Genomic DNA, 11878 nt, shown 5'->3' on the forward strand with positions numbered 1-11878 from the left:
TTACTATTTCTCACAGACTGTTGTCGCTCTGATGGGCTGCAGTTAATGACAAACATGGAACAAAAAAAAAACACTGCCCTGACAACCACAACACAGAGTCAGCACAGAAAGAGCAGTATCTGGTGACTGTGAGATAATTGATGATTCTCACATTAGCGCCACGTCTTCAATTACTTGAATATTACAAAAGGCTTCACTGACTGTTATGATGAATGGTTATTTCAGCCTTGAACAGAGAAGACTATGAGGGGACCTGATATAAGTATTCAAAATTCTCAAAGGTGCTGATCAAGTCGACCTACTGGGTTTCTTCAGAATGAACAGTTTGCCTTAAACCAGGAGACACAAGTGGGAACTACTTGGAAGTGTGTGTACAGTGAAAGTGGAGGCAGAGGAGCTGTAGGAGTATTAAACAAGCTAAAGCTAAAGCGAACGGTGTTCATCTTTGTCTGGGGGAGGAAATTACAAGTAAGTGACAGTACATTGGGTGTGCTAAGCAGAAGGAGGGAGAGATGTACCCCACTTCCTCCTGAAGTTGGACTGGGGTGGTGTTGTGGCTCTGTGGCTCAGGATCTGCGCCTGTGGCTGGAAAGTTTCCGGTCCAAATCCCACGGCCAGCAGAGGAATCCTACTCTGTTGGGCCCCTGAGCAAGACCCTTAACCCCAACTGCTCCAGGGGCGCCGTATAAATGGCTGACTCTGCGCTTTGACCCCAAGCTTCTCTCCCCGTGTGTGTGTCTCATGGAGAGCAAGTTGGGGTCTGCAAAAAGACAAATTCCTAATGCAAGAAATTGTATATGGCCAATAAAGTGATCTTAAATTATCTTCTTCTACAACCTGTGCCAGGCACCAAAGAGCCCGGTCAAGCACAGGTTCCACTCCTTCATCAGACTGGGGTTCTGATGCCCCTAGGAGCCTGGGACTCATGCTTAGCTGAGCAAACACAAGAGCCCTTTACCACGGCAGTGTGGATGAACCGGGACAACACTGTCCATCTTCTGCAAGCTAGGACAGCGCTGACCTATCAGGGAATGACAACGGGCTGGAAGTCACAGGAGTGAACAGAAAAACACAGCTTCTGCTTTGGCTTCTGGCATCCATTATGAAAGAGGAGTGTGGATCAATCTAAATAACCCGAAGTGGGGAGTCAGGGAGACCTAGGGGAAGACCCTTGCAGGCCTTAGGGAAAAGGACGAAGAGAGACGTTAGTAAGTGGGGACTTTCCACTGCAAAGGGAAGATGAAAAGAACTGTGGGCCTTGGGCAAAGACTGCAGGGAGAGGACAATGAGGCATTCTGTTCTAATCAGCCCCTGTGAACGGTCAGACATTCGCAGTTTCAGAGCCAAAACTGGATGGAGACGGGCACACCAGGGGGCACACTGGTCCCCAAACAAAGCGCTGTTAAGATGCAAATGCAAGAGGGAGGCGGGGGAGGGGGTGTTTTTCACACTTCGCAAGGCCCAGCCGAGCTCCTGTCATGACACTGCCTGTAACACAAAACTGAATCTGTAAACTATTTCAATCAAATGTATTTAAAAACAAACAAACTCTGTCACTACGTATTTCAAATAATAATTCCAACACACTACAAATAGCCTATTGCTTATCAGACAGGAAGTAATCATAACCATTCTGTTTTAAATTAGTTTAATTAACCGTTAGGACTTGAACTCCCTGAGATGTATTTTTCCCACTTGGGAGCTTTGTGATTTTCTCTGCTCCATGTCTAATGTTTGTTCAGTTGGCCCTGTACTATACTCATGACTTCTGCTACAATAATGGATAAAAAGTGCAGTGTTGTTCATCTCAGCAAATCACAAAATGCTTTACACGTGGAGGCATGAGAAAGCACTTCCCCAAATGAATACAGGGGAACTTCAGGAAGGCCAGACTGTACAAGACTTTAGTGCAATTTAGCCAGGGCACCAGGGTTAACACCCAAACTCTTTCGAAAAGTACCATATGACCACTTATTTAGGACTAGTTTTAACATCTCATGTGAAGTATGGAACCTACTAGTGTACAGTGTCTCCAGTCAGCTCAGTGTGAAACTGGTTTAGAAACTGTGGTCCTGAGGAGAGAGTGCCTCCTAGTGGTTCACCCGAGTAACGATCTGTGAAAGCGCTCCTGGGCTGTGAAGGCAGCAATACCGAACATATATTGAATTGATCTTACCCGCAAAAGATGTAAAGGGGTCTCAAGAGAACTTAAGATTGGTTGCAAGAACACCAGCATACGCCACACACACGGACAGTGCACCGGCAGCTCTAGAAATAGTCTAGACTTGCATCCACTGCAGAATATGACTACAGTAAAGATGCTGCCACAAAGTGTGGGAATCTCTGGGCACTCTGTGGAGCTGCGAGCATTTTCATGACCCGAACGCCAGTTTCGATGACAGAAGGCCAGCCTAGTGAAAGATATTATAAGCCAAAGTCTATAGTGCTCCTAATGGAAGCTCCACTCTGGGGTTAGCACTAGCGTGTGGAATCATTTTCAAGGACAGACTTTTTCCTTGCACTCCGATGCTTTGCCCGCAGCATTACAGAGGCCACACGACGCGATTCTCCTCTTCTCGCCTCTCACCGGGCAGAACCACTCTCTCATCCGGACAAACAGAAAAGCGAAACGCCGCACAGGACTCTACGAGAGAGCGCACGGTCCTGCCCAGTCTTTCACCATTCGCACAGGTGGAGAAGAGAGCCGCCTCGCACGATTCACAGGTTGGAACGTGCGGAGGAGACGCCCGCAAGTGAACGGCACACAGGTGGAAGATGTGCATGAACCTTCCCTATTAACAGTGGTTAATGTTCCCCTCGGGCACTGGGTGTTGGAAATTGCTCAGTCTTGGTGTCATGTGGGTGAGCTGAAGACGGGGTCCCACAGTTGCAGACGCCAGTTAGCACCTTCAAGCCTTTTGTTTTTCCCTTGTGCGCTGATCACAGTCTGCAAAGGACCTTGAAGTCTTTTGGGTGTTACAACATTCTCTGACACATATAGCAAATAAATGAGATTAGCCCACATCGAGAGCCTTAGATGTGGGACAGACAATAGACACAGTGGGCAGGCCCTTTGGGCACTTGTCCTAACAGGATAGCTGGATCAGTGAGGATTTACTGTTCAGAGGGGAGGAAGATCAGACACCTAATCATCTTAGTGACAAATGACAGAGAGGAAAAATAAACAGAATATATTGTTAAAAGGGCAAAACTCTCTTCTTAGTTTAAATTCCAGAGTAGACTGTGATTGTAATCTGATTAGATATCCTGCTGGCTCTTGGGCAGGAATGCAGATACCTTCTCAGTCAAGGATTTCTTTCTTAAAGGAAATTGAGAAAGGTAGCACGAAAACAACAAGCTAAATCTGCTTAACAGTTTGACTGGTGAATCTCATTAGTGTAAACTGTGGGGGGATGAACACATTTCTCTATAAGGATAACATCCCACCAAATCCACATGTGCAGAGGTTATTGAGCACTTATCACCCGCCGTGCCGAAGCCCGGCTACTCAATACGAAAGTGCAGCAAAAGAGTGTGAATTGGGATTTTCACAAACTGGAAAACAAAGTGAGCAGTACTGTAATTCTAAATGGAGACCAACGCTGAAATCATTCTGCTACAGGATCTACCGCTATACAACAGATTACAAATTGGTATTGTCATAATGCTCTTATTTCTTCAACCTTCTGATTTAATGCCATTTATTTAACTGTCAATTATTTCCTGGAGCAATATAAAGCAGTGCGAAAGCTCATGATCTCCAGTGTCACAAAGTATAGGTGGACTTGTGCTCAGTTGTAGAAATTCAGAGGCTAAAAACTGGAGGAAAACAGGTTCCCCGGACAAGGCTCGTTAAAATGCAAATACAACTGCGACTGTACCAGGGGGTGAAGGGAGGGTTCACACCTCCAAAGGCCCAATCAAACTCTTGACGCTTCTCATGGTCTCTTCACGCAACACGGAATTTACCCTGTGAATGATTTGGAGTTATCGTATTTTAAACAAATCTGTTACTAGGTATTTTAAAAATAAGTTCAATGCATGATATTCCAACACACAATACAAAATAGCCTGTTGACTATGAGACAGGATGTAATCATACCCATACTATTTTAAATTACTTGAATTCACCTTTAATTAATTTTATTTAATTAACTCCCTGAGGCTAATTTGCCCTTTCAGGACCTTTGTGTTTCTCTCTGCTCCAATTCTATGGCTGTCCAGTTGAGTCTGTACTATAATATTCACCATGACATGGACTATAATAATGAATATGTCCTTGAGTTTTATAGCACCGTTCATCTCAAAAGATCACAAAACGCTTTACATGTACGGTAAAAATGGGGGAACCGACGTATATGTAGAATATTTTCTTTAGAAAAAGTAGAAAATAACTTTAAAAATCATACATGCATAGGGTCTGTTTTTCCACTCTGATCGTCTTGTCAGTTCCTGCAGGAGGAAGTCAGAAGCTGAGCACGGCTGGTCTTGCTCAGTACTGGGATGAGATTTCATGGCGTAAAAGTTCAGCAGTGTCAAACTTCCACCAGTAGACGGCGACCTTCCCTCTGAACCACTAATTCCGAACCAGTGCCTCGATTAGTGATCGTGTGCTCATGGAGTTCTGGAAAAAACAACAGTTCGTCTAATGTTCAACGTCGTTCTCATGTTGGAAAACGTTTAAATACAGAGTTCGTAAAAGTTCTATGTGCTTCAAAGACAAATTCTTTAAAATCTATTTAAAAACACCCTTGGATAACTGGTTTACAGAAATTTCCTAGCATATAAATTTATGTAATGTGACCCCCTAACTTAATCTTCAAATCGATGTGGTTTGTTCTGCTTCGTTCATTTGACGTTGTCTTTGTGCTGTCGTGTTGCAGCACGTGTGAGTATATGTACATGCTTGCATTTCCATTTTTTTTTTGTATACAAAACGTAAAATGTAAATAAAAAATAGTGCTCATGTATATAATGCTTCATGTAACAGCGCCGTCCTTCGGTCAAGAACTTAAACTGAGGTCCGGACCCCTTGGTCATGAAAGATCCCATTGGGTTTCCTAGCGGGAACAGATTTCAAGGGATATACTGAATGGAACAGGACACTGTAACTTATTTATTTTGCACTAAAAGCCACTACATGCCACGGCACTGTTCATCACAGTAGAGAAGCTCACCACGGTGTCCGGGCTAAGCTCTGTTTTGGTTTTGCACAACCTGGCCTCCTTTAATTTTCCCTGCTGCGTGTCGTACCTGAATAAGGAGGGTATTAAAAAATTGTTAACGTTTACTTTTTACTTTAATAAGATATGGACGATAAATTGACTGCGCCGGTCTGGCTGTAAATGAGTAATTACTCATAAAGGATCTGCGTAACCGGTTCCTCGGTTGATGGACAGCTCCAGCGCCCACTCACAGTTCAGCTTTCCGGTTTTCAGCACTTCCAATCCGTGTAGTCATACGGCACCGATTCACCAATCAGAAGGCGATAGACCCGCCCGCGGGTTGAGCCCGGGGCCCCGTGCTATGGCAACCAACCGGAAGTGTGCGGGGAAACGGCTGCCGTAAACGCGTTCTGCGGAGGACTGCGGCGCACAGTCTCTACAGGGCAGCGGAAAGGCGTACTGCAGCTCTCGGGATGCAGCGTGACAGAGCAGGGACTTCGGGTGGTGGTGACAAGTAAGGACGTTGTTGTTTTTTTTTTTGGCGAAGATCAAACGCTTTCTTAAGATTTTCCGTCGGAGGTGAAATTCGGTTGATTCCCGGGTAGGATCACGCAGATCTGAGGCCTGAAGGAGGGTTACCTCTCGCTAGCGTGTGGGTGATGGCTGAGCTCCGTGTCTCCCTTGTCTCTCTCTCTCAGGGCCGAGCGGGAGACAGCGATGATGTCGAAGTATTATGATGGTGTCGAGTTCCCTTTCTGCGATGAGTTTTCCAAGTATGAGAAGCTCGCCAAGATCGGGCAGGGAACCTTTGGGTAAGTTTATTTTGCTCGCACGTCGTTCAACGTTTCCGTTTCCGCCAAAGTATTGTTTCGACCCACATGTGCGGCATATTGTCAAAACATCTTTTTTTCACCTCGGAAATCTCGCTCGACTACGCCCTGTGCCGTCACTAACTGTGGCTGAAAAGCTGATCAACACGTTTGTGTTCGCTCGAATTGACTACTGTAATGCTCTACTCGCTGGGGTGTCTAAATATACTTTGAACAAACTGCAGTGTGTCCAAAATTCAAAATATCAGAGAGTCACCTTCTCTAAACTCCGTCAAATCCAGACTCAAAACCTTCTTCTTCAGAAAAGCCTTTACTTAACTGTTCCATTCTTCACCCCTCTGCTTTTCTTAGTTCCAGCATCCACGGTCTCCTCTACATATTGTAATTGTGTTTTATCATGTGTATTCTTCTTATTTATTGTTGTTGTCATTCTGTAAAGCGCTTTGAGAAGCCACCTTTAAAGGTGCTATATAAAATAAAGTTGTTATTATTATTATTATTTTGATGTGCTCGGGTGTGTAGCAGTCCAGTTGCCATCTAACGCACGATCAACAATAACGATGGGATATTTTTCTTGGATTTGTCCAAGCTTATTTTGAAAGCCCCATATGTGTAAAAACTCACAGTTAAATACATTCTGATTCCATATTGTAATGCAGTAAAATGTAAGAAAGTCCAGGGGAGGTGAGTACGTTTGATAGCAACTGCAGCTGAATAGAAAAATTCCACTCCACACACACGATATGGGGAACATGTTCTGATTTGGTAAAATAATAAACAAATAGTATGGCTGTGGAGCCTTCTTTGGATGTAAGAAAGATAGTAATGTCTCCTATATGAAGTCATTTTATTTTATATTGTATTTTTATTGAAACATTACTGTAGTCAGTGTGTAATCCGAAATCTTAAAATCGGTTGGATTTCCTGGTGTTGGAGACTTGAAGTGCATTTTGTTGGTTTTTGATGCAGGTTTTGTGTTGTGTCCCCAGGGAGGTCTTTAAAGCTAAGCACAGGCAGACTGGCAAGAAGGTAGCCTTGAAGAAGGTTCTAATGGAAAATGAGAAAGAAGGGGTAAGAATCGTTTTTTCCTTTTTCGCCGTCACTGAGTAGATTGTGCTGACGAGACAAAAAAGCTCAAAGAGAGAGGCAGATGGAAAAACCAGCGTGTACTCTTCATTCCTGTCTTTTAATTCGATGCTGTCATTCCACTGTTTTGGTCATCCTTGCTTCTGTATTACGATACTGTAAAAATACGCAACTTTATAAACTGAACATAGTGAACAAATCTCCCTGGCTCCCATTTTTAAGCAGCATTTTCTATTCATTTAATCTTGAAAAGTGGAAATGCAGGTAGCACTCACTGTCACGTTCTTCTTCAGTTTCCCATTACAGCCCTGAGAGAGATTAAGATCCTCCAGCTGTTAAAACACGAGAATGTAGTGAATTTGATTGAGATCTGCAGAACAAAAGGTAAGTCCTCAGAAACTCATCAAGTTGTTTTTTTTCTGTGTACTTTTTTATAGGGCACGAGCAAATACGTAAATTGGTTTATTAAATCTTTATTAAAGAGTAGAAAACAAAAGTGAACACTTTTCAGTTGTTAAAAGGATGTAAAGCTGTTAAGAACACCCGAAACGTTGTTTTCTTTTGACATTTTGCATGAAAATAACCCTTACGTGTTACCTCATACGTAGCATAACCTAAAATAGTTTGATTATTGATATATAGATGTCGTAGTAAACAAACAGAATTGGCTATGTAAATTGTATTCTTATAGAAATACTGAATATCTAAGAATATAAGTATTTTTTAATTAATGTGCTTATTCAATAAAAAGAAAATTAAAGTGTTTTTTTTTTTAATTCCAGCCACCCAGTACAATCGATACAAAGGCAGCATCTACCTGGTGTTTGACTTCTGTGAACATGACTTGGCTGGGTTACTCAGTAATGCCAACGTCAAGTTTACTTTGGCCGAAATCAAAAAAGTCATGCAGATGTTGCTAAATGGTTTATATTACATTCACCGAAATAAGGTAAGAACTGTTTTTTGTTTTGTTTTTAAATCATTTCCTTTCTAAACCTTTATTAAATAGTTATGGACTTCTGTGAAATGTTTTGTTTTTACATTAACACTTACAAAACATTGAATCGTTTCCCTCTTGGTTATGCAACAGACACTTTGCGTTCAGAATTCAAAACCTTGCATGCTAAAGGGTTTATGTGTTTGTTTCTGTTGTTTTCAATGTTTTAGCTTTCTTAGTGCTGTGATTGCCTTTAGACAGTTGTGGTGGAATATGAAACTTTCTAAGAATCCCAGATCTTGTTTGTAAACCGTTTCACCCTGTATTATCAGGGAATTTGTAGCGACACAAGATTACTTAAGGACAATAAAACTTGAAGCTGGTATGCTGTTCTTGCTAGCTCTCCAACCTCAATTCCACTTGATAGGAGAGTGAAACACATGCTGAGAGATGACTAGGACTGATAGTGATACACTGATTCAGTTGTAAGACAGAATGCCCAGAGTATGTGCTACTGTGCTACTGTGAGTATGAACACAGTCAGTTGTCACCAAATATCCAAGTGAAGGGCAGGTGAAATATCCCCTTCCTGGAATCTCCTCAGATATTGGTATAAATACGTTTTGTATACATTATGGATCGTGTACATAAAACCCGAGTTTTGCTTCTTGCTTCTTCTTTTCCTCCCACCCTTCTGCTTTTTTAGATTCTGCACCGTGACATGAAAGCAGCCAACGTGCTCATCACGAGGGATGGCGTCCTGAAGCTGGCCGATTTCGGTCTGGCACGTGCCTTTAGCCTTGCCAAGAACAGCCAGGGGAATCGCTACACCAATCGGGTCGTGACGCTTTGGTACCGCCCCCCGGAGTTACTGCTGGGTCAGTGTTTAAGATCGCCGCAACGGCAGCCCCGAATGTCGTTTCCTCTGGTGATATAGTGGCCCGTCTTGAAGGGGAAACGCAAAGCTATTTATATATTTCAGACTTAGAATCAGCCTTGATGAGTGCATTTCAAACCACAATACGGGTAACATGTACCCAGTAAAACCTAAAATCTACATCACCAAATTGATGACATTTCCGGGTATGCACAGCACCATGTTCTGCGATTCACAACAAGGCACCAAAATTCCTGATGTGAAGTGGCCTTTGACACTGTAAACAAGCAGGCTGCTGGATACATCTCTTTTAATCCCGCGGAAAAATTTCTTGAGACGGTTTTGCAGACTCGTACCCTTACTTGTGAGCTCTGCGTGCACTTTGGAATTTACCCATTCCAAATCCACTCTTTTCATTTATCTGACTATTAAATTTAAGCGCCTCTTCCAAATTTGGCACTGTATTAAATTTCTTACAGAGTCTTACAGACAGGGGTCTTTTGAATTGAACTTGTCTTTGCGCAGAACCTGAGTTTCACTCAGTTGGCATGTTCAGCCATGAACCTCAGTTGAAGGATTGTTTTCTTCTCAACAGGGGAAAGAGACTATGGCCCCCCTATTGACCTGTGGGGTGCAGGCTGCATCATGGCAGAGATGTGGACACGTAGCCCTATCATGCAGGGCAACACAGAGCAGCACCAGCTCACCCTCATCAGCCAGCTCTGTGGCTCTATTACAGCTGAGGTGAGATCTCCAGGAATAGTCTTGTTCTCGGTGGGGTTTAGCATTTTCTTTTGCTGTTGACGGAAACATATTTTTCCCCATGTTTGTGTGGGTTTCCTCTCGCAGTCCAAAGACATGCCAGCAGCAATATCACCCTGCCAATCCCAGCTGGCAGCCCACTGGAGCTCAGCAGTGAGCCTGGTCAGTACTTGGATGGGAGACCTCCTGGGAAAGCTCAGAGGTGTTAGTGGGGCCAGTAGGGGGTGCTCACCCTGTGGTCTGTATGGGTCCTAATGTCCCAGTATAGTGATGGGGATACTGTACTGTAAAAAAAAAAGCCCAATGTCGTTCAGATGAATCGTAAAACTGAGGTCTTGACTCTCCTTGGTCATTAAAGATCCCAGGACGTTTCTCAAAAAGAGTGGGTTTGTTAACACTGCTGACCTGACCAAATTTCCCATTGGCCTTTACCAACCATGGCCTCCTAATAATCCCCATCCGTGAACTGGCGTCATCACTCTGCTCTCCTCCCTACTGAGAGCTGGTGAGTGGGGGAGCGTACTGGCTCACTATAGCTGCTGTCACATCATCCAGGTGGGGCTGCACACTGGGGGTGGTGGAGTCTAGTCCCCATGGTGTGAGTTCTGTATGGACTGGTGTCCATCCAGACCCAGTATTGGATAAAGTGGTTAGTAATAGGATGGATGGATGATCGGAAACTTTTTTTTTCCCCCTCGTAGGTGTGGCCTGCTGTTGACAAGAAGTATGAGCTTTACCAGAAGCTGGAGCTGCCCAAGGGACAGAAGAGGAAAGTGAAAGACCGGCTGAAGGCCTATGTGAAGGACCCCTATGCTCTGGACTTGATCGACAAGCTCTTGGTCCTTGATCCGGCCCAGCGGATCGACAGCGACGACGCCCTCAACCACGATTTCTTCTGGTCCGACCCTATGCCCTCCGACCTCAAGAACATGCTCTCCACGCACAACCAGTCCATGTTTGAGTACCTTGCCCCGCCCAGGAGAAGGGGCCACATGCCCCAGCAGCCTGCCAATCAGAGCAGGAACCCTGCCACCACCAACCAGACTGAGTTTGACCGGGTGTTTTAATGGGGCAGAGACTGGCAAGTCTCTTAACGCTACAGCCCTGAAAGGAACACTTTGCAGTCTCAGGATAGCTTTTTGAAATTTCTCAGAAGAATTCTGACCTGCGGTCCCAGGTTGTTACAACCATAAGGATGGATTCTGTGGACTACTGAAAAGATCCGCTGCGTCCTGGGAGTTCGTGATTTTTCTTGAGGTTTTGTTATGGTTTTGCTGTAAATGTTTTTCACTTCGGAAAGACAGTCTTGGAAGATGTGTTTGGGAACACTATGTGGATGTTGGTTTGGGATCCCTGCTGTGTTTCCTCACAGCATTACAGGAAACATGTGCTTTAGAGAACACTTTATAGCTTCTTCAACCAAAACCAGTGTAAACCTGCAAGCAGTGTTAGAGCATTTCTGTATTGGCTGAAGGAGGATGTGGATGGATTTAGTATCCAGAGTAAACTGTACATAACTGTAATTTAGTTTCATAATAACATATTTTCTGCACAAATATGAATCTTTTTGAGGGGAAAAAACATTCAGCAAAAATGTGGAAAAAATATTGACTGGTGCTTTACTGTATCCATGCTATGTAAGGACAAGGCACTAATAAATATTTGAAAACTGTTCTCTTTAGCATTCTTCCCAGAGAAGCAACTGGCACAAGGCAATTAAACTACAGATCAAAGTTTAAAGACTTGAGATTTTACTGGCCACATCTTGAGAAGTGATTGGGGGACTTTAGAAGTTTGTAGGTTTACCATGGTAGAAGATAAACCTGTAGACACTAGCTTAGAGTTATTCTAGTTTTGAATGTCTGTATCGGCTGTAAAAAGTGTGATGGAGGATGATTGTTTGATTTTGGTCCATCTTTGTGCTTTGCAGCTTCTGCCATTTTTATATTGGCAATCGAAGACGTTTGTTGGAAGAGGCTATCTCACCTGCACTTCACTTGGGTATTTGGTGATACAGTAGCACATACTCTGGGCATTCTGTCTTATAGCAGAATCAGTGTTGTAAGAATTTGCACTCTGAGGGACCATATCAATCAATATCATATGTACATTTTTATGTCATCCGCTTCTATTGCTATCAGCCGTCTGCAAATAACGCCTCTGATTTCTTTAGTAATGGTACAGTTGGGAAGGTGCCACCAAGCCTTGGAGATGATAGGAA

The 11878-nt window shown here is 43.6% G+C and overlaps 1 protein-coding gene across 1 annotated transcript; it reads left to right on the plus strand.

Annotated features, from left to right (window-relative positions):
- Positions 1 to 5549: 5549 nt before the first annotated feature.
- cdk9 (cyclin-dependent kinase 9 (CDC2-related kinase)) lies at positions 5550 to 11329 on the plus strand. The gene is made up of 8 exons (XM_069183387.1): positions 5550 to 5679; positions 5864 to 5977; positions 6985 to 7066; positions 7375 to 7465; positions 7864 to 8030; positions 8725 to 8896; positions 9491 to 9639; positions 10359 to 11329. Exons 1-8 carry the CDS (start codon positions 5639 to 5641, stop codon positions 10722 to 10724), a joined length of 1182 nt encoding a protein of 393 aa, XP_069039488.1. The 5' UTR covers positions 5550 to 5638; the 3' UTR covers positions 10725 to 11329.
- Positions 11330 to 11878: the final 549 nt, after the last annotated feature.

The sequence above is a fragment of the Lepisosteus oculatus genome, chromosome 24 (assembly GCF_040954835.1).
Source record: "Lepisosteus oculatus isolate fLepOcu1 chromosome 24, fLepOcu1.hap2, whole genome shotgun sequence".
In the NCBI taxonomy this organism is placed as follows: domain Eukaryota; kingdom Metazoa; phylum Chordata; class Actinopteri; order Semionotiformes; family Lepisosteidae; genus Lepisosteus; species Lepisosteus oculatus.

Bases quoted from the DNA above. Each gene is read 5' to 3' on its own strand.
- cdk9 (XM_069183387.1), top strand. From the start codon at position 5,639: ATGCAGCGTGACAGAGCAGGGACTTCGGGTGGTGGTGACAA. The intron at 7,466-7,863 runs GTAAGTCCTCAG...TTTTAATTCCAG, and splicing joins TGAGATCTGCAGAACAAAAG to CCACCCAGTACAATCGATAC. The intron at 8,897-9,490 runs GTCAGTGTTTAA...TCTTCTCAACAG, and splicing joins CCCCCCGGAGTTACTGCTGG to GGGAAAGAGACTATGGCCCC.